The sequence below is a fragment of the Paramisgurnus dabryanus genome, chromosome 2, assembly GCF_030506205.2.
Source record: "Paramisgurnus dabryanus chromosome 2, PD_genome_1.1, whole genome shotgun sequence".
In the NCBI taxonomy this organism is placed as follows: Eukaryota; Metazoa; Chordata; class Actinopteri; order Cypriniformes; family Cobitidae; genus Paramisgurnus; species Paramisgurnus dabryanus.
This window is the reverse complement of record NC_133338.1, coordinates 25,056,952-25,080,500: the sequence shown is the minus strand read 5'-3', so window position 1 is coordinate 25,080,500 and position 23,549 is coordinate 25,056,952. Positions and strand designations below refer to the sequence as shown.

Sequence of the window (23,549 nt, the reverse complement as noted above, 5' to 3'; positions counted from 1 at the left end):
AAATGCTCCTTACTGTACCTTACTTATGAGGTAAATAGCTGTGTAATAAGTAGGATAATGTACAGGCAGCCGGTTGTTATCACAGAAATAAGCCTTGACAGTGTGATCAGGCTTGTATCACACTGAAAAGGGTTATTTCCCAATAATAATTTTTTTAACGTGGCATTAAAGGGGGCATTTTACAAGACTTTCTTAAGATGTCAAATAAATCTTTGGTGTCCTCAGAGTACGTATGTGTAGTTCAAGCACAAAATACCATATAAAAAATTTATTATAGCAGGTTAAAATTGCCACTTTGTAAGTGTGAGCAAAAAATGTGCCGTTTTGGGTGTGTCCAAATGCAAATGAGCTGATCTCTGCACTAAATGGCAGTGCCGTGGTTAGATAGTGCAAATTAAGGGGCAGCATTATCCATTTCTGACATCACAAGGGGAGCCAAATGTACTGGGTTGATCTTTTTCACATTTTCTTGACACAAGCATTGGGGACCCAATTATAGCACTTAAACATGAAAAAGTCTGATTTTCATGATATTTACCCTTTAAATATTGATTTTAAACATTTAATTTGCTAATTTGCAACGAATGCAGACCTTTCCGCGAGGAAAATGCGTTTACTTTTGGTTTTAAGACAAGGCGTTTAAACAGAGCCGATCCTGGCCTTCTGGGGGCCATAAGCAACTTTGTGAGGGGGCCCTCTCATCACGTTCATAAAAACATTCACTGTCTCTGCTTAAATGTAGCTATAAACAAAATGTTAACTAAAACACGTATTATCTTATAGCTGTATATTTTTGCCACATGTACATTACTGTGACACTCATCAGAATACTTCCTAATTATAACATTGACACATGTTTTATGAAAAGCTCTTAATCTGTTACATTAGTACTTAGAAAACAAGGTCTACTGCCAAATATATACTTTTTTTAAGAGATGTAGATTATCAGGGAAATTTTAAATTATGAATGAAATATAAAAACCAAAATAGCTGTCAGATAAACTATAACAAATAACTCAATAGATTTTCCAATTTGTTTAAAAACTAAGGCATGATCAGACTCCACAATTAAACACACCAAAATACATAAATAATTCTCTAAATATGCAAACATTAGACCTAATGTGCATTGTTTTAAAGTGCTAACAGGAGTCACACAACATCTTGCATGAATAAATGTGTTTATTTTTTTAACACGTATGAAATGATTTTGATTTATTAATGTGTACAAGCATTTCTAACAAAACACACTGGACTAAAACTGAATCTAGGGATTTGTACTGCAGTGTTTGTTATAAATCCATTGCATGGTTTTTCAAGACTAAATAGGTATTTTGCGTTCTTAATCTTTTTACGTCCCCTTCATGGCTCTTGTCTTTCCTGCTCCGGGCGGATAGCTTTAATATCCGAATGAAGACGCATGTTGATAGACGCGTCAACCGCATGCAGATCTGCATGGAGGGACTGACTACTGTAATTATAGTATCGTGAGATCAGACTACTTGTTATAATTTCGAATGGCTCCCGCGGCACAATGATGTCACTCGTCAGCTGGTCTGTGCAGTGCTGCATGTAGTTACGAACAAGGGGGCCCCCTAGTGGTGCGGGGCCCCACGCAGCTCGCGTAGCCTGCGTATAGGGCAGATCGGCTCTGTGTTTAAATGTCACAAACACACTATTTGGTTTAATCATTTGTAAATATAATGTCATATATGTTATTAAAATACATTTGTATTTAATTTTGTGTAATATTAAACAGTAGTTTTGAGTGGTTGTTATCTGGGAATAACAAACCTGCAAATTTCACCAATCAAAATCAAGCATTCCAACAAGTTAGACAAGTAACAAGCACAAATCCACACAACAGTTAATCACAGTGCTGTACAAATAAAAACTTATAATAAATCAAATCAAATAAATAAATAAATACATTGTCTAGCTGTCACTATCCTTTTCTAAATGTAAACCTTTGCAGCTCAATTCATTTTAGTACCTCAGATATGAACACATATCTGCACCTAAATAGTATATTTTAGGACCTTTTTAAGGGGTACTGCCCCAGTGGCAGCTTGGGACCATTTTTCTGACATTATAGTTTAAGTCAAATTTAAGATTAAAGTAACTGCAATAATGATTGGCTTACTGTTACAGTCCCTTTTAATACACGGCTTCTTACAAAAAAAATAATAAATGGACATTAAAATGACTGTGGTTGTTACAAAATTATGCATGTCTTTGTTAGTCAAAAGACCCCTGGCATTTTCTTCTTGTTGTTTACTTGATGGCATGTTCTGCATTGGTCGCCTTCCTGATCTGCCATCTATTTGATTACACAGGCAGGAGAGCATTGTTTTCATCATGGACTGTTTACAGAAAAACAAAAATTTGATTTTCCACGTAGTTCTCCTGAGATCATGATACCTCGTGTGTGTTTAAAGTGCTGTGTAGAATACCAAGGCTGCAGGTCGTGTCAGTCAATTGAATAATGAGAGAATAAGGAGAGATGATTGGGAGGAAAGAGGAACAAAGAAATGTGGAGCAACGCGGGGTGTTACTATTCTCTTTCTCATTTTAAACCAAAGTGCTTTTAAACGCACACAAACACACACACGCAAGGATGTGAAAATTGAATATTCTGTGACTATTATAACAGCACGTAACAGCACAGGAAATCACTGACAACTGTTATGAATGTTTCTTTATAAAACAGAACTGAGAGGATGCAATATTACTATGAGATCCTGGTAAAAAAAACATAATATTTATAATATTCACATGCTTGTTCATGAAACTCATATATAATACATTTCTGTTTAAATAGTACATAAAGGATTCACAGAGGCTGTTTACTTGGGAACGCATGTTGAATTTATCCATGCTGATTTTTAATAGTTTTTCCTCAATAAACATGCTTGCCGGACACTTTAACAACCAAAATGTTTTTTTTAGAGTCGTTCAGAGCTTCATGTTAAAGCTGTTGCGTAAGGTTTTTAAGACTTTTTAAAAAGTGTTAAAACACACCCGTATGCTAATTAAATGGGAAAATTTACATACTGCATATAAGTGGAGTATTTGTGGTTTGTGAATAAGGCATTTTAGCTCTTAAAAAGGTTTAAAAAGCATTACATTTAGTTATTAGTTAGCTACACCGAAAGATTTTTTAATTATCTTCAGTTTAGAGGCAGAATTGTTTGAAACACTGTCTGCTACCGTGGTCGGTGGGAGGAGGAGATTTCAGTGAACCCTTCTGTGTCCCTTTCTCTGGTTTTTACTCTGCAACAACAGAAAAACAGCACACCAGAACTTCCTTCCTGTAGACCACAAACGTGTGTGTGTGTTTATGAGAATGGATAAACGTCAGGCAGAGCTAAAATGTGTCTGAGCATCAGCAAAACATCTTTCCTAAAGGTAATTCTTGCAAACGTGCACTTTTACTATAGACACTTATATTTTATCTCTTTCATCACTTCATAAAACTTGGTATTGTCTTTTACTAACAAACATGCACTCAACACACACACACTCCCACACAGTCTCTCTCTCTATCTCTCTCTCGGTCTAAGAGGGATCGTGGGGGGATTACTGCTGTCAAAACAGATCAGCTGCTTAGACCACTCACCCTTGTCTAAACCAGACTGCTGTAAGCCTTATGAAACAGGCAATCCCTTATAAACACTTTATAAACATCTTACACACTCTTCGTAAACCTGTAATCGTAGCTTATTAGCCTCTTATACACTTCACAAAGCTGCCGTGACAGGTTTAAATAACACACATCCCACATACATCTGCCATCTATCCAAATTGCTCCAAATTCAACACCTTATGTGAAACACATAATGGTGAAGAGCTAACAATGTATATGTTACACATTAAGGGATTTTGTACAGTCAAGCCGGTCATAATCACAAAACGAACTCTGAGAGGGCGATCAAGTCCCTATGTCAAGCTCATTAAATGGCTACTTAATAATTAAATAAGGTGATATGATCTGAGATGCAGTTATTTTATTGTGTGAGAATAATGACGTCTAATACAAATCGTTCCTCGGACGTTACCGAACAATTAAATTTGACTTCAAAATGCTGTGATCGACCAATCAAAATCAAGCAGATCTGATGAGCTATGCGAGGTGTGTGTGTGTGTGTGTGTTCTCGTACATCTGCAGCCCGTTCAAGGTACTCTGTCATCCTTAGGGAAGGGAGACCTTGGGGTGCACCAGTTTTTGTCTATCTTCATGCAAGGTTAGCAATTTAAATCCACTGATAAGATGTGCATAACACACTCACACACAACATGTCCTTGAGCACTCTTCTTTTCTGTCTGTGCTAAGTTACACTCCCTTTGCTTTCATTCAAGTCATTTGGTCTGTAAAAATTGATCTGTTCTTTATTTTAACCCATCAATTTCAGTTTATCCCCACCATGAAATCAAATGTTGTCTGGTCAATCCCAAGATCATGGGTTGAATTTCCAGGGAAACACACAAAATGAAACTTTTGTATATCTTACATAACGCCGATATGCATAATACGCCAAATGCATAAATGTAGTGAAAAAAGTCAGTCAAACGCAAACAAAAAATTTGTATTTTGATCATATCAGTGTGTGTTTCCTGGTACTTCTTGTCTTGTTTCTCAAAGCCCTTTATTTTTCCCCTCAGTGAACAAACTGCTTTAATAAAGCATGGTAATCCTGGATGAATGAATTAGGTTAATGCTGGGGAACGAATGACACAAACAATATATTTTCTCTCCCTCTCTTCCCATCTCACTCTCATGCTCAATAGGCATGGACTGTTCTTTTAAGCACTGCACACCCGGTTTCATTTGGTAAATTGATTGGGAGATTTGTGTGTTCAGTGGAAGATAAAGAAAGCCCCATGGGAGGAGTAGGAGAGCCACTACCATTAAAACTGACAGATGTCAAACACGCAAACACGAATCACACGCTTAGGGGCAACGCTGGCATATCATTAGGTTTATTTATTGTAATTTGAGAAACGGGAATGTTTCTTTGATCGTCTCTGCTTATTTAACATCTTTTCGTGCCATTGGATACATTCATGTGTTGGACATTTAAAACAAAAAATTGGTTTGAACATGTTATTGGTAATCCGTTTAATTATGCATGCCACACTCTGGTCCATATGTTCCTCAGCGAGCATGCTACAGAGGAGGTGGAAAAAAGCACCATGTGTGAGATGATCCCCTGTCGGGGAGGGAATGAAACAGGAATATACTGGAATCATTTGCTGGACTGCCAACTTTAATCCCTGTTTTAATCTCATCTAAATGATTCTGTAAAGTATGTCACTGCAATATGTTACTGTAATGGTTACAGAGAAATCTTTGACGTGCAGATGAATAAAAGAAACACATTGAGGATTAGACATGATGATTGTGTTGGTCGTTGGAGTCTCTTCCAAAAACTCTTTCTTCCACATACAATGAACATTTTGTTTACAGAGGTGAAACAGTTTCTGAGTCTAGCTTAAAGGCATGAATCTGTAACGTCAATCTAACCGCTGACACAAACCATCGCGTGGGGGCTTTCACACTCTCTCTATCTCTCTCTCATACACACACAGAAACAAGCATGCACATATATGTGGGTGTAATTTTGCAAGTGGTCGACTTGGTGACTCCAGTTTGTTCTTCGGCCAATGGGAGCAAAGGACTGGGTGTGCCCAAAGCATTAGATGAGTAGATTTCACCAAATAAACCACAGTGTTATGACTGAACTTGAAGTGTTGCACAGACTTGTTTATTTGTGTCAAATCTGAAAGAATTCACTCTGTGCTCTATGCCTATGAGGACAATTTCTACTTATGAGGGGGTGTTCGCAGACAGGGATAAATGTAGGTGATGAAAGGCCGGTTGTTGGAAAAGATGAAATGCATCAAAGCATAAGATGGTGCCAGATAGCTTGTGATATTGCACTTAACAACAGTTCATGGGATGGTGGCCAAATAGTTAATGATCTAGCCTGATAAAATAAAGCTGAAGGTTAAACTACCACAGGAACTCTTCAATACGTAAGGAATAATTGACGATAGGCCATTGAATTAGTAAGGAATAATTGACGACGGGCCATTGAATTATAAGAAAATAATGCACACCCAAGGTGCAATGGTATTTTCAAATAATTCAAAGGACCGGAGTCAATTATTCCTCTTATACCACGATTACCACAAACATTGCTCTGGTGCCTATTTTTAACACATTTGACAAGTTAGGTGTGCGGTTATCTGAAATTAATGCATACCCATGGAACATTTCTTAGCCAATCAGAAAACAGCATTCATCAGACCCGTGGTATAATTAAAAAATAATGCACACCCAAGGTGGCAATGCGGCACGACACAAAGTGGTCACCACATACGTTAAGACATTGCTCTGGTAGTTATTTAAAAAAAAATTACAGGTCAAGTGTGCGTTTATCGAAAAATAATGCACACCCGTGGAACATTTCTCAACCAATCAGAATAAAGCATTTAACAGCCCTGTGTTATAACAGTGTAATACTGAGATTTTATTTTTAAGGGCACTTATGGTCCGATTCAAGTTTTTCCTTTGGGGTGTAAGTTTGTATTAGTACATGTTGACGATATGCAAAAGATAAATTCCCCAAAGTAAATGTTGACGCGAGTTATCGTCTCCAACGTAAATCTCTTTTCTCTGACTACAACAAACCCACAGATTGTAGGCAACAGTTTACTTCCTGTGATAGGTGATGTAGACAAGACCGGCATTATCATAATTCATCCCGCTTCAGACTCACAGCCTGTTAGTTAACTTCAGGAAGCATTGCATTGTGCGCAAATCTTTCAAACATGGTAAGGAGCGTCACATTTCTGGCTGACGTCAGAGGTATTCAGGCCAATCACAACGTACAGATACATACATCAACATACATCACGGTATGTTGAAAATAATGTGTTTTTAACCATAAACCACACGAACACATTGTATTATACCAAATACTAGGGGTGTAACGATACACTAAGCTGACGGTTCGATCTGTATCTCGATGCTTGGTTCACGATACGATACACATCACGTTTTTTTTTTTGGAGCAATTAAAAAAATTAAACTGTTATTTAAATTTTAGATTAATTTTCATAATATTAACAATTTCAGAAAAAAAATGAATTAAGGGACTTAGCAGGGGCGTTAGATATAAAGCTCTACTGTGGCACATGCCCCCTATTTTTTTCTGACTTTTTTGAAAGCCTAACACTTCTATACAATGTCCTATTCCTACATGTATTTAAAAATATTTAAGTATCATGTTCATTATACTTAACATGAACATTGTTAACATGTTTGGAGGCATAAATGGCAAAAAAGATTTGGAAATAATGACACAGGGATACATATTTTCTAGCACATTTGCATTTTACATTATACAATTATAACAATGATTAATAACTTATTTTTTACAAGAATATTTTTACAATAGCACTGTTTTAAGAAACCATTCATTTTATGACTGCTATACTATACTAAAATAATCTCAGTCATAGTTACTGCATTGCCAACTGTGTCAGCTAGTGAACTAAATATTAATTTCATATCTGAAAATACAGAACAGTATAACACATACGTGTTGATTTTTTTCAGCAACAATGCAATTCTATAGACTTGACAGAGGTTTACTTGAGATTTTTTCTCTAATGTTTGAGATCTGACTGGGTGAGGATTAAACTCCCTTAAACTCATCATCTGTCAATTCTGCTTCCCTTTTCCTGCTTTGCACAAAACATTTCTGATGTCCATCTACCGGAGCCAATAGTGATCGAGTTAAAATAAGATTATAATTATTATTTATATTTAGTTTTGTTATGTTTTCATAAGATATCTCAATCGCGTGGCGTTTCCTGGTTTGCGGCTAAACGCTGAACGGACAGAACAGAAGCGCATGTCTGGATATGTTTTTGTACGTGCACGCGTCCGTGCGATTGATTAAGATTCCCGTCGAGTGATATAAAAACAAAATGCTTCCAGACGTCGGACTTAAAAGATGACAGGGCATTATCTATATCAGTTTCTGTTTCTACCGAAGTTATTTTGCTGACCTTCAGTTCAAGCTGCAGTTGATTCAAGCGATGTCTGTGTGACTGCGGTGAAGCACAGGTGATGCTGGCGCAGAGTAGATCACGTGTTGACCGGTCAATGAATACAATTTAAAGGCCCTGTCCCAAATGGCGCACTTCATGTGGACTTTCGGTCTCGTAGCCTTAAATTGCGCGTTCTCGCTTAGTCTACGAGTCCGTAGGGTGTCCCATCTGTCATTTTTACGCTTTGAAGTGTGCTCATCAGCGCCTCCTTTGCCCCCTTGATGCGGTCTTCAGCGAAGCCCGCACTGCAGCAGGCTTCGTGCACTTTGCCAACCCAGAAGTCCTTGCGAAAGGGCAATCAGACCAATCAGACGACGGAAGGGAGGAGTTCACACTGACGGGCAACTTCTCTAACTATTTCCGGTGTGATGCTCGAGTCTGTCCCAAAATACGACTCCGGTGCACCCACGTGGACTCGCATCAAGGGTCCCTAAAGTCTGGACTACGTGATGTCATCAAAGTGTGGACTCTGAGGAGGACCACAAGTCCGGAGTGTGCCATTTGGGACAGGGCGAAAGAACGTCATCGTATAAATATCCCCATCATGCACGATGCAACATTGTGGCATTTTTGTATCGCGAAGTATCGTTCTGCGAAGTATCGTTACATCCCTACCAAATACACAAAATAACATTGTTTTTTAAGCAATGAAATAGGTGTCCTTTTATCATGACCTTACTAGTTTTCAAATCATTTTTACTAATTATTTGGATTAGTATGAATTTCAATGATAACATTAAACTGTATTAACATTTTTGCAGCTTTTTATGACACCGGGAACCTGATCTAATCTTTAATATTAGGCAACAAAACATTACAATCTCTAAAGCATTCTACCAACAGCAATTTAATAGATGCTTGTGATTGTTGTATTTTACCCCCTTATGATAATGCATTTGCAGCATGGAGAGAGTTACTGGGACACAGGAGACTGAGAGGAAAGCATGAGAGAATAAGATGAGAGACACCAGAGAGCTTAATAGTACATCAGTTATGATAACAAAGTGAAACATTGCTCTCTTACAGCGGTGATGTATTTAACCAGATACACAAGACAAGACACAAGCCTTAAAATCAGATTCTGTAACTCTCTCCTGCACCGCTGTATTGTGTGTGCAGCGATCAAAGTAGAACAAAGGCTCAAATGCTCAGTGCAATTTTGTTTCTCCTTGCACTCCCTCCTTCTCTCTCTCCTTCATCACTCTCTACACAGGGTGTCTGAAGGAAGGCAACGAAAAGACAGCAACAAATAACTGCACGTCACGCAGAATGAATGGAGGAGAGAGAGGACGAGAGAGAGAGGAACACACCCAAACAGGAGCAGAAGAAAAACACTGAATCAGCATCTACCACAGCAAAAGCTGCCATCTAAAAAACCTGTGTGTGTCAGGGAGGAAAAGATATTCTAGTCTGTATGAGAAAGTGACTTTGTATATATATATATTTATGTGTGTGTGCGCGCACTGGTATGCGTAAGGAGTGAAGAATAAATAGAAGCAGTGAAGTTACCCTTCACCTAGCAAGGTTTATAGTTAAAGGGTTAAAGGTTTATAGTCATGTCATTATTTACTCACCCTCAAATTGTTTCAAACTTCTATAAATGTATTTGTTTTGGTAACACAAAGGAATCTATTTGTAAAACAAGCCGGAAGCAGGAGAATCATTGACTTCCAACGTAGGAAAAATACAATACAAATTAATGGTGCTCAAAAACTGTTTGGCTACATTGCTCAAAATATCTTCTTTGTGTTGGTAAGAGACATTTGTAAACAAACAAGAAGCAGGAGTACCACAGACTTCCATAATAGGAAAAATATGGAAGTCAATGTTGTTCAAAAACTGTTTGGTTGCATTGCTCAAAATATCTCTCTTTGTGTCAGAACAAATGTATACAGGTCTGTAACAATGTGGCTTAATAAATAATGACAATATTTTCATTTTTGTGTAAATTACTCTTACTTTTAAAAAGTACACACTTATTTATGTAACAATTCTTAAAGTAGGAATTAGTAAAGATTTCCACTCTATAAAGATTTTTACAAGATTTTTTTGTTAAGAGGACCTAATACACGGAAAATACATATGGGATTTGTCCGGGATCGTTCGATTTATGCATTCACACTTCCAATGATATGCCATAATCTGTGTGTGCGTTCACACAGATACCATAAATATCCCGGAAAGACACATGACGTGAAGTCCTGCACTTGTTAGTTTTTTTTCCATTGCAGCATGAAAAGTTTGCTTATTATCCATTATTTCCTTCTCCAGAAACCACTTGCGTGCATTTTTGTTTATGATAAGACTATAAAGGAGCGCGTGACTCACCTTTCTAGTATGCTGGTGAATGATCTCAGCTCCAGAGTGGATATTTGGCGAGCTCCCTTCAGTCCAGTTTGCAAACATTTCTCATCATGAATGTTACTCTGCATGTAAACCTCTCGTTTGTTGCCATGACACGCGCATCCTCACTACGGCACGCCTCTTACGGCATTGTTTCTGTGTCTCATTCACACTGAGGGCTTTCTGGGTATCTTACGGCAATGTTACTAGGTCCTCATTCCGGGAGCGATGCCAGAACATTTATGGAATGTATTTGCGTTCACACAGATACTTGTCTGGTAATTTTATTGGTATTTTTTGTGACCATAGTGTTGTGTGAATGAGGTTCTAGTAACTTTGCGTAACATATCCACTATCCATGCTAAAACTGAGATTATTCAGAAGCATGACAGAACAGCGCATTATGCGCTCCTTATGATCTTGTCATAAACTAAAATGCACAAGTGTGGTTTTGGTCAATTAGCAAACTTCAGACGCTGTGGACCAAACCTACCAAGTGCTAGGGCTGTGATGGTGGCAAATTTTTACCACCGCGGTGGAACCATCAACAACAACCGCCGGTGTTGCGGTGGTGGGGTCCATGGGGGGGGGGGGGGTTAGGGGGGATTAAATGGTGAAAGAAAATAACGTTTCACTAAATGCGCTTCCTGATGCGCGCGACTTTAATCTTTAATCTGGTAAAAATTTTATTTCACAACAAAAGACAAACGTGATGTGTATGTATTTCACTGTCACTGGAGACCAATAGAAACTAACGCAGACGCACAACACAGTGACATGGCTAAACTCCAACGTGCTGAGTTATGCTAAAATCCACCAGTTTAGTGGAAACGCCATACATAGTAATGTAGCGGAGATTTGTGTATTAACATAAAACAATGTTAAAAATTTGTATCTTAGGCTATAAATTACTGTACAACTTTTGTTATTATTATTTGTGTACAAAAAACTGCAATTTTTACTTATTATTTTGTTTAATCATTCACCTGATATGTGACGTCACACAACCGCCGGTGGCACTTCACCACTGCGGTGGCATTGCACCACCGCGGTGGTGCGGTGGTCATGACAACCGTCCCACCCCTACCAAGTGCAGGACTTTAAATACGTCACAGGTCTTTCCGAGATCTTTATGGTATGTGTGTGAATGCATGCACAGACTCCAGAAAATCACTGGCAGTGTAAATAAACCAAAAATCAATCAATCCCGTCTATATCCCATTTTCCGTTAATTTTTTTCCGTAGTGTCTGTGTGGGATGCAAGGGCTGTAGTGGCATGCATGTTTAGATTGCATTATCTCTGTAAACATCATTTTCGGAGATGCAAAAATGTGCACAATGGAAAACAGCATTAACCAATAACATCACAGTATCACAGTATAAGTATTTTAATGACCCAATCGAGTTAATACATAAACAAAATCAGGTCCTACCTTACATTACTTTTCCCATAAATAGAATAAATCAATAAAAAATTGCATTCGCAATCTATAAACGTCCTTAAAATGCAAATACACATTTGCACTTTTAAAAACACGAAGCGGAGCTGGCACGCCGGTCACTTTTCAAGTTACATACATTTGACATCACAGAGACATAAACAAACACATGATGAAAACCAATTAAACCACATATACGTGAATGTACCGTATCTGGCAAGCAGCCACACTTGAGCTGTCAAACAGGCAGTCATCACTGTCAACACTGGCTTCGTGTTGCGTTAGACTCAATCTGACATTTATATAACCCGCTGTAACACAAACACAGTGTCCAACCAAATCCAGAAGTCATCACGCGCACGTGGCTGTACATTCGCTTCATATAAACTGATGCCAGACATAGAAAAAGAGTAGTTTCACAACTCCACTAAGGAAATCTAGACTAAACAATCTACAGTATGATAAACAAATTCATCCTTTTGTTGCTTATCATTCTCTCAGCTTTAAACAAGAATGTTTAATCTACCTACTGTATACTGTACACACACATACTGTATGAAGGAATGACAGCTATTTCTAACAAGATGGTGTATTCTGAATAAATCTTTGTTACTCCGTTGATATACACACACACACACACACACACACACACACGCACGCACGCACACACTTTCTCTCTTTCTCAAGAAAAATACCACCTACACATAAGCTCTGATTGTGTAATATTACAGAGATACTTTAGGAATGTGCCCGTGTCTGAGTGTGTGTGTCTAAAGTAGCTCTCATAACTCAGTCACCAAGACAGTCTCACCCTGTCTGCCTCCTGTCTGTCTCTCTCTTTTTCCACCTCCTCTCTCTCTGTGCTCACACTGTCCTTTCTCTGCATGTCTGCTTCAGTCTCCTGTCTGCCAGTATCCACACTGACTTCCTTGCCTGCTATAACTGTCTTGCTCGCTTTTGCATCCCTCCATCTTCCCCCCAGCCTGATGATAAAATAAGAGAATTAAACATGAGCTGCATTTGAACAGACTAGAGAGAAATCATTCGGCGCAGATGGATTTAATCGTCGGTGTTCTTATCCAAAATAGCAGCATAACACGTACACAACACATACTCAAAAACAAACTATGAGATGATCGATAAACGTGTCTGGTGGCTGGAATATGAGTAACAGGAATTGTGTGTGTGAGAGAGAGAGAGAAAAAAAGATAGAGTGAGCGAGAGCGAGATATTTAGAGTACGATTGTAGCCCTTACGTTGTCTTGATAAAACACAGTTCAGTTTAAAGACCTCTCTCTCTCTCTCTCTCTTTCACTTAAAAGACCACAATGGAATAGCTATAAAATAACGATTAAAGATGGGGTGCGTGATTTTTGATTCACTTTGGAAAAGGCCGTCGGGTCGACTACCAAAACACTTGTAGCCAATCAGCAGTAAGGGGTGTGTCTACTAACCGGCATTGATGCCTGGGTTGCGTATGTGTGGGGCGGGTCTATCAAAAGCAGGTTCAGATTCTTTTGGGGTAGGGGTGTGTTTGTTAAGGTGATTTCAAATGTCAACATTGGCTTTCAGAGATCATGCACCCCGCCTTTAAAGAATTAACCTCTTAAATGGATCATTCACCCAAAAATTTTTATTTTGTCATCATTTACTCACTCTCATTTTGTTAGAAACCTGTATAAATTACTTTGTTCTGATGAACACAAAGGAAGATATTTTTGTAACCAAACCGATTATGAGCTCCAACAACGTGAGAGTGAGTAAATGATGACAGAATTTTCATTTTTGGGTGAACTATCCTTTTAAGTTTGTGGTAGTGACGCTGCCTCTCAAAACCCAGCTAAAGTCATTTATTGTGATTTACATTCTACATAACATGTTAAGAGCATTCTATAAAAATATAACCATGATAACTGTAATATTGACTAAGTAGATGCCAAAGATTAAAATTAAAGTGATGTCACTGACTGAAATTAAACTTTGATGCTCCAAATCTCATAAGCAGGGTCACATACAAAAACGTTGACCCTTAACAAAATGTTTTGCAGGAATGTAAAACAACCCCATTCCAGAAGGATAATAGGCAATGGTGTACAGATAATCTTACCATATGAAAATTTGTTGCTTTTCGTAAATTTTAAATGGGTCTCTGAGAGTGCAAATATAAGTTCTGTAACATTTATCCACAGAGAACATAATTAAGTTTAACATTTTGTTCACTGACTCAAAAACAGGGCTTTAAACCAGATTTTTTCCCAATTGGTTCGTTCCGAACAGAAACAGTATTTTAACGTGTCCGGTTTTCGGTTCAACCCTAAAATGTACGTTCCTGAACCGGTTAGAACAAAAAAATAAAGTTCCCGAACCAGTTAATAATGTTCCATGTCAGCTTTGGGACATACAAATAAGTAGGCTGATCATTAGGACATTAAACTTAAATTTTTAGTCTACATATTTTCCATAAGTCTTGTCATCGAACATTAAAAAAGGCTACATTATGTAAGCGGCATAACTGTAATTCTGACATGCCTACATTTGTTGAGTGCACTTAAAGATGGGCACACACACAGACGGAGGACATATTCCAAACGGCGCTTCGGGAAGAAAATGCAGCATAAACAGTCGCTTCACATAAAGTGGAAATTACGTTGTTTTTCAGTGCTTTATTCGCCAAATGTATTGTAATGGACTACAGTTTATACATAAAGAGTTCTGATCTTTGAAGGGCAAAATAATCACGTTTGATTGGAGTTGGACCGGACACATTCAGCAGCATGTGTGTCTGTGCGTACAGAAAATTGCTCACTTTAGCTCCTTTTTGCAGTTAAATTGTTTAAAATCATTTAAGTGTTAACATTTGCAAGCCTTTGAAACACGTGCAAATCATCAACTTTCACCCTACTTAAATTTGCGTATTAATCCATGAATTGCAAGCGAGCCGAACCGTGGGTCGGGATCTGTATGGATCCCGTTTCGACTGCGATCCGTTACACCACTAAATAGTATTAAAAACAAACATCTTGAGATACTTGGTAGCCTACAACATTTACCTCTTATGATTGAGCATTAGAGTCTTAGTGTGCTTTCACACCGCCACCGGCGAGAGCGTCAATAAAAGCTCTGACTGCCTGCCAACGACGCTTTAGAAAACGTGTGGTGGACGCTCTCACGCTTGAATGCATTATCTGAACTCCCCTCAAGTGGAGGTTTCCGCCTTTCGATTGGTTGCCGCCAAACGTTTCTGCCTTCCGATTGGTTGCCACCGAACCGCGTCATAGCTCATTACCATAAAGTTGAACTGATTTGAACTCTTCTCGATGCTCACGCTGTACATGACGCCCTGGAGTCCGCTGCTCGCCGGAGTCCGCTGCTCGCCGGAGTCCGCTGCTGGCTATCATTGAAAATGAATGACTTCCGGCCACTTTGACGCTCTCGCCGGTGGCGGTGTGAAAGCACAGTTAGGCTTCAGTAGGCTACTTGCTCTCTCCGATGAGTCAACGACGACCGGAAGTGAACTACACAGAATATTGCACAGAAATCTTGTCGAAGAACGAAAAAAATAACGATATTAACCTGTTACCATTATTTTAAATAAATGATTCTGTTCCGGAACGTATATTATTTTTAAGTTTCTGGTTTGGTTTCTGTTCCCTGATAAACTTTAAGGGCGCACTCACATTATCCAAACCAAACCAAACCATGCCCCAGCGCGATTGTCACCCCTCCCTACTCCCCCAGGTGCACGCACTCACACTGTACTTTGTATCGATCCGAGTCCGGGCGCGCTTTCGTCATTAAGATGCGATTGTTTTGAAAAAGCAGGAAGTAAAGCGCTCTCTTAACACTGGAACCCACCGTAATGTTAAGTCTGTGTTTTTTTCTTCGGAGTCGTTTGGTGCGCGATTACAGACAGCCCTCTCACATGTCATCATATTGCTTAGTTGATCTGTCACGTGTGCAGCTCGGACATTCCCGTAACCCCGCTGCGCGAATCAAAAGGTTTTTACGGAGGCAGATGAAGGTGAGTGGGCGCGCAACTGACGTCTTCACCTTTTGAATCGCGCTCTGGCGCGATTGCGCTCACACCACAGCCTTCCGCACCTGAGCCCTAGTGAACCGGGCTCCGGCCCACCTCTGCAACCCGCCCGGGCGCGATTAATCAATCCGCGCCCGGGCACGGATCAGAGCGATCACACTAGTCAATCAAACCAGGCTTTGAGGGTCAAACGCGCCAGAGCGCGGTTTGGTTTGGATAGTGTGAGTGCGCCCTAAAAGTTTCTGGTTTTTGTTGTCGTTCCATGAACCGGTTTAAAGCCTTGCTCAAAAAATGCACTTTTAAATGCGTTTCTAGCAGAAAATGAATCGCCAGTGTGTGTGCAGAAACACCCTGAGATTATACAAATTCATCTATTCTTCTTTGTGTAATCATCTTTAAACCGCAACAGTCACACAAAACAAGCTGTTGGTGATCCCCTATCAATGTGATGTAACATTGAATACACCCCAACCATAACCACTCACAGACTCCGCCTTAGGAGCACGTAGTTCAACTTTCTGGCAGAGAAACATGTTTTGATGTAGTCCAAAGCATGTGTAAGCACTCTACCTGCTACTTTGCATACGGGGAGGGGAACAAAAGCTTTCTTTTCATTTAAAGAAACACACACAAAAACAGCAAATTTTTAATTGCAGCCACAAATGGCCATGTTCAGCATCGTGTAATGAAAGATCTGTGGTGTATTTTGAGCTAAGACTTTACAGACACATTCTGGGGATACCAGGGACTATTTTTATATTGCTGAAAACACCTAGGTAAGCGGCCCTTTAAGTGTCAGTCAAGCTGATAATTCGATGTTAAGTGGGTTTTGTGATATTAATAGGGTCTTGGAATCTTAGGAAGTCAGTGTAATTAATGTGCTCAACATAAAATGATCAGTAAGGACGGAGCACTGAGCAGTGTGCAGTACATATTGATAACACAAGTAAACAAACGTGAACCAACACATGGCACCAAACCTTATAAATGAAGTTTGCGGAAAAGTTGATAACAGTGTCTCTAATGTCTGTCTCTTTGTCTGTCACTCTCAGTATTTCTCTTTTATGTACAGCTGACCCACTTAGAGCTTTTAAAAATGGTTAAAATCAGTGAATGTGCCCAAGCAGAAGAGAAGCACAAAACAAGGTTAGACTCTCCACACCCTGCTGGGATGACTGCTGTGAATGTGTGTGTGATGTTGGCATGAAATATTTTCTCTTATGTCTGTAGCCAACATCCCCCTCACCCATTTCAGCCTTGAAGGAAGGACATGAACACAGAAACATGACAGACACCGAGAGGGGTGCATACAAACAAGACTGAGTGATAACTAATAGTAGAAGAGATTGTCTTTGTGCATTAAAACTTTTTGTAAGTGGAGGGGATGATCAGTATCCTGTCCTAAATTTACTATTATCAATTCTCACTCAGTCATCCTTAAAACCACACCACTGAAGAAAAAAAGAAACAATATTTTAATTGTAAAACAAAAAAAGGTCCTACAGTAAAGTGACTAAATGTATGTCACTGTACTATGGAAAGTAAATGGAAAGTCTTCTGGCTCTCAGATTTGTCTCATTAGAAATATAATCTCAATACAAGAAATCTAGTATTTGTATGTGTGTCTCCTCTGGAGTTTCAGAGATCAATCTTAACAATGTTATAAACGGTTCTTAATTGTTTAAGATATTGACGCTACATTTAAAAAGAGATTTCAATACCCTGTAACATTTCTTATCAAAACTCTTTCAAAGACTATGTTATCTGAGCTATGTTCCCACATTACTTGTATAACTCACTGTTGAATGCGCATTTGTAACCGACAATGATACAAGTTTCTTTAAAGGTGACATGATTGAACGGAGTATTTATCCTTGTTCTGTGATGTGACATGTAGACAAAAAATGTTTTTGTTTGGGTCTGTAATGCCTTAGAAGCTTCCTAAAAACCTCTCTCAGATAGCTCTATTAGGGCGGGGGATTTTAAACAAGTGGTTTTGCACCTATTTGGCTCCCCCTGCTGGCTTAACTTGCAATCTCATTACTGATTGGCTGACTTTGCTGCCACTCAAAAAATGTAGCCAATTATTTTAAAGTGGAGGGGCAGTGAGATGCCTGTGATGTCATAAGCATCAGTTTTTCAGATTGGGCCGTTTTCTGGCTGACATTTCTAAAAGAGGAATTTCTATGAGACTGAGATGTTTAGGATGTCTAGCACTTTTTGTATGTTCGTGATTGCGGGTAGACTACCATTATTTAACAAAGACAAGGTAAAAATGGTTTTTCATTCTCTGTCCCCTTTAATTGCTCTTGGCCCGCTTCCATTCCGAACGCACAGCATTGCACTACAAATCACAGCAAGCGCTGCGCACACGCTGTGTGCTAAACATCAAGTAAACATCTCGGTTACTAACACAACCTCAGTTCCCTGAGAAACGGGAATGAGACATTCCGATTTTCCGGAAGAGGGAGGAGTTCCCATAGCGTCAGCAGACGCAATGACGAGTGACCGCTCTTGATAGGGAACGAGACAGGGAACTCCTCACCTCGCAGGTTAGGGATTCCAGCATTAGAAAAAAATGCATGGACATAAATCTATTTGGTCTGCCACATTGTTACATCACTGCTTACTTGATTTGGACAATATCTAAAATAGTATTTTTTGGTGTCATGACCTTATTGGGGTTACACAGGTCAAAAACAACAAATATAAAATAGGTCTATTTGTGACCCTGCTTGTGAAATCCAGGCTAAAGTCTCATAATCTGATTATAAGATTTGGAGCAGCAAACCTTAATTTCACCCACTGATTTCACATTGATTTCAAACTTTGACATGGCTTTACTCAGTCAGCAAGACATCAAAAACTACACTAGTCATATAAACCAGTCAGCTTAAAGCGCACCTGGGGTTCTCCAGCAACCACTTAAACAGACAGACAGGCGACTAGAAGCAGCATCACATGTGACATGACAGCACATACCACAGAGTCACAAATCAGACATGCTTATAGCCTCTAGGCTTTGGGGGGGTATGTGGTTTATGAGGAAATTTGTATAACAACATAGGTAGTACATCGGAATAACACATAAAGCTGGTGTTTTTTAATTAAAAAATGCCAAAGGTTTTCTGCGAGGGTGAGGGGAGAAAAATTTTCTAAGTAGGAAAACCATTACACCTATGGAACAACATATGTCAATGTGTATGTGTGTTCTGTCCACTGCAGCTGTGAGGCTAGTAGACCTCTCTCTCTCTCTCTCTCTCTCTCTCACACACACACACACACACACACACACACACACACACACACACACACACACACACACACACACACACACACACACACACACACCTCTAGGCTTATCCAATCTGTCACACCAAGGCAGAGAGGAGAGCAAAATGAACGAAAGAGAAAAGAAGCACAAAGAGAGCGAAATTAAGAATGTGGCACCAATGACAAAAAGGCGGGTAAAGAATAAAAGGTTTTTTTCATGCCTGGAGAACTGGAACTGACTACAAACAGACATACAAGAGAAGCAGAAAATGTGTTTGTCCTCACATTTACAAATGTACATTATATATGGACATTAAACAACCCTGGCCTTGTCCTTTATTTCTGTATTACTTTGGGTTCCCATCATTACTTCTGAACTTTTTGCAATATGATTTTTTTCTTGTATTTCTCATAGACTTAAAAACTGTCAGTCAGGTTTACAGAAAAAGAGGACAGGGTGCACACAAACAAACTTCCTTCATAAACTGTAAGAATGACACATGAGAGATAGAAAAAGAGAGAGAGAGGTGTTTTTGGTAGATGAGGGAATCCCCACTTGAGTCAACGACTATATAAGAATACAGCTCCTGATGGGAACTTGTGCAGAGTTCTTGTGAAGAGTAAGCCCTGATAGCAATCAAACATTTGTTTTCCGTTTGTATTTTTTACAGTGTCACCTTACTCCATGGTCTGAAAGCTTTAAACATATAATGTAATAGAACAAACCACAATGCTAATGGTTTTATAATGTTTTGTGTGGTAGCAGGGCATACAACAGAACAAAAATTGTAAATAGAAAGGTTAAATTGAATGTTTGTGTGTGTGATAAATAGACAGACAAAAGGGGAAAGAGGGCTAGTAAGTCTAGGCAGAAAGTTTGTAAGAGTCTCTCTTTAGTTTGCACAATGCATGCCAAGACACCAAAGAGCCCCCACTTTTTCTCCCTCAATCTCCCTCTCCTCTAAAATTCATTATCTTTTATTGGCATGATGAAAGAGGGCCACTGGGCTGAAAGAGGAGGACCTTGTCTTCAAACAGCCCACCAGGCAGAGAGAGAATGTGCAGCGGTACTTTGAAACTCTATAGGCATGCACATTTACACACACACTCTTTCTCTATTAGCGTGGATATACAAGCATGCATTAGGATTGGAGACAGAAATGCACTCTTCAGGCACACAAAAGCAACCTGAACATCCCTCTTTGCAAGCTGAATTTCTAGTCAAATACAGATTCACTGAAAATATCTTTGTGGAACAAGCTAATTAACAGAGTTGTCACATACAAAGACCCACATTCCTTTACTCTCGGTTTGGCTGTCCATTTAGTTAAACTTTAAGAACTCCTAAACTGCCTCTGCCCCCCATGAGTTGGAACACCTGTTCGCTCCCTTTCCATGGTACACACCACAGGGTTCCAACTACTCTTCTTAATCCAAAATCAAGTCAGGTCTCCCCCCCGAAAGTAGCAAGCATGTTTAAAGTTACACAAAAAAATGGAAAAACATGTGGCCAGAGGTACTCCGCTTTGATGTATTGAGGTAACTATACAAGTCCTCCCCAAAAAATTCTGTTGTTGACACCATTTTTTTCAATAAATTAAGTTAAGAGTAAATAACCCTTACAAAAATCATCACATACATAAAATACCACTAGTCCTCAAGGTAGATAAACAGCTAAAGGCCAAACACTTTTATACTATTAATTCAGAAATTTGTGAAAAGCAAGTTCTTAAGTATTTCACATTCTATGCAGCAATTTAACATATAAGTGATTAGTGAAAGTACTTACATCTCTACAATGAGGTACAATGGCGCCAGCCTGCATTGCCCTTTGCATGCGCTGTGGCAGGAGATGCGTGTGTCCTCCGGCTGATGTGGGTGGTGTTGGCTGCATGCTAGCATTGTGGTATGCTGCCACAGCCAGAGGACCAAGTTTGGCCACGGAGGGATCAGGGTCAAAATGTCGTAAGGGCTTAGTGTTATTAAAGGAGTAAGGTTCTGGACCCAAACCACCTGAGGTGGTCTTATTTAGTTGCAGTTGTGAAGGCTTCCCCTGTACTGTTTGTGCCTGCATTAAGAGCTTGAGGCTGCTGCTGGGTGGCTGGTTGGATGTGATGGCCTTAAACAGCTGACTAGACATTCCAGGTGCTTGATTATTTTGTGAGTTAAAAAGATGTCCTTGTGTAGGGGGTTGTGTTCCTGGCTGGCATTGCCCCGCTGGGCTTGAATGTTTATCTTGTCGGTAAGGAGGTGACGGTCGGGTACTGTTTGACGTCGGGGCTACGCCAGCAAGATAACTTGCTTGAGAACCTTGGATAGCAGGGCCTGAACCCCCTGATGGAGCATTTCCAGACAGAAGACTGTTCTGGGGGCTGAAAGGAGGCTGTGCAATTGCCGGACTGGCTAGCTTTTCTGGCCTGTAGGGTGGTGAAGGTCTAGTGGATGAGGCTGGAGCCATGCTAGAGATTAAAGAGCTCTGGGGACTTTGAATGTTACCTGCTGGGCTGAAGGGCTGCTGATGAGGAGATGAGTTAGGTAATTTGTCTCCTGGTCGGTAGGGTGGAGAAGGACCTGCCCAGGAAGTGCCCTGTTGACCCAATCCAGACAACCCAGACTGGCCAGATGTGGGACCTGCACTGTTGGTAGAAAGGTGCTTGGTATTTGATGCCATCTGCTGAAGGTGCTGGGCCCTGGACACATCATGCCAGTTAGGTCGGCTTGATAAGGCAGCAGAAAGCATGGGTGATTGGTTCTGCCCTTGTGAAGAGGAAGATGAAAGGGGTGACGCTGTGAGTGGAGACGGCACTGGTTTGGAAGAGTGTGGTAAGGAATATGGTGCCCCTGCAGGACTTGGACCCACCTGTGGTGAACCGGCCTGAGAGAAACCTGGGGAATGAGTGAGGTGGGCTTCCAGATGTGACTGTCTCTGTGGGGACCTCTTAGGTGTCCCGTTACCCTCTGGGAGGACAAAACCCCCAGTACTATTTGCCTGGTCATCACCTTCTTTTCCTAATATATTGTCAATGTCAAGCTCTGGTAAGGAGGGATCAGGGTTCTTTGTAAGTTCATCCAAAATCTCCTGCAGTTCCTGCTCCACTGAAGGTGTGGCTGAACTCCCATTTGGGTTGAAGTTATTTGCCAAGCTTCCTGGGCCTCCCCCAGCCCCGGGAGTTGATCCAGGACTAGCGTTCGGACGTACAGAATATGGTGAACCCAAACCGTTGTTGTTACTGTTCAGCCGGTTACCTTCCAGAACCCCTCCCTGGTTGCCCATCCCAGAAGGGAACGGGGGCTGAGGGTAACTGGAGCCCATGGACAGGGTGACATCCTCCAGGCATAGACGTTTAGCACCTCCCTGGGTCATAGACGTTTCGGAGACCCCGTTCAGTGATGCAGAACTCTCCACGGCCCCAGTCAATTTCCTCTTTAGGGATCCAGGCAGCTGAGAAGAAAAAAAAGACATGGGGATGTTATCACTGCACTTAAAGTCTCTTCAAGTGTTCTATAATATACCATTATTGACAGGAACAGAATGGTGACTTTGCAAATAAAAAATCATGTCATCAATCTCTAAAGAGTAACTGTGGTAGAACGAGACATCTGACAAATCTACTAGCAGGTTAACTCTCAAAATTGATTCACAAGTTTATATTTAGCTCTTTTATCTATGATTTGATTGTGTTACCATGAGCTGACTGGTCTGTCACTGTCCACAAATTGTCTGTAAGGATCTCAAGGCAAACCTTTCAACACTCTCAGTATGAATGCCTTCTCGAAAATGTGCTTTTTTGGTCCTGAGCCTTCCAAGGACCCAGCTGTTGTCCAATAGTGCCAGAAGTGGGATCTTTCAGCAGACCGTTTCCATTAGTGCGTGGGTCAAAACCCTGCACGCCTTCTCTGTTACACCATGCTCCCTATTCTAGCCCTCCGGAGAGCCCTCTTAGAGGATTAAGACTAAAGAGCCGCCAATCAAAAAACTCTCATTGACATTCACAATGAAGTTGTTTGCAAACTTGCAAATCACATAATATAAAGACAGAGTCTGGCGTTTTTTTCAGATGTGCAGCCTCAGAGGAATTTATTTTATCAAAAGCAACAAAGTAAGCATTGAATTAAACAGAACGCTGTTAGACTCTAATTGTATATTCACTTAACTTTACTTTTTTCCAAATAAACCAGAAACGTGGCTCAAAATAAAGCAGTGTTAGTTCATGAAATAGAGGAGATGTCTGAAACTCAAAGCGAAGTAGAAATCATGTTTGTTCTATGCCAATTTTAACCCAATAGGAAGATGAAGAAGAACTTCTAAATAACTCATTTATAACTGGATCAATTAT

The 23,549-nt window shown here is 40.0% G+C and overlaps 1 protein-coding gene across 1 annotated transcript in view; it reads right to left on the bottom strand.

Moving 5' to 3' along the window:
* The window catches only part of LOC135730829 (uncharacterized), a 71,992-nt gene that overhangs the window by 8,747 nt on the left and 39,696 nt on the right, over positions 1-23,549 (bottom strand). Inside the window, exon 2 of the mRNA XM_065248788.2 lies at positions 21,002-22,654. Within this exon, the coding sequence (XP_065104860.1) occupies positions 21,002-22,654 (1,653 nt within the window). The remainder of the gene's footprint in view (positions 1-21,001; positions 22,655-23,549) is intronic.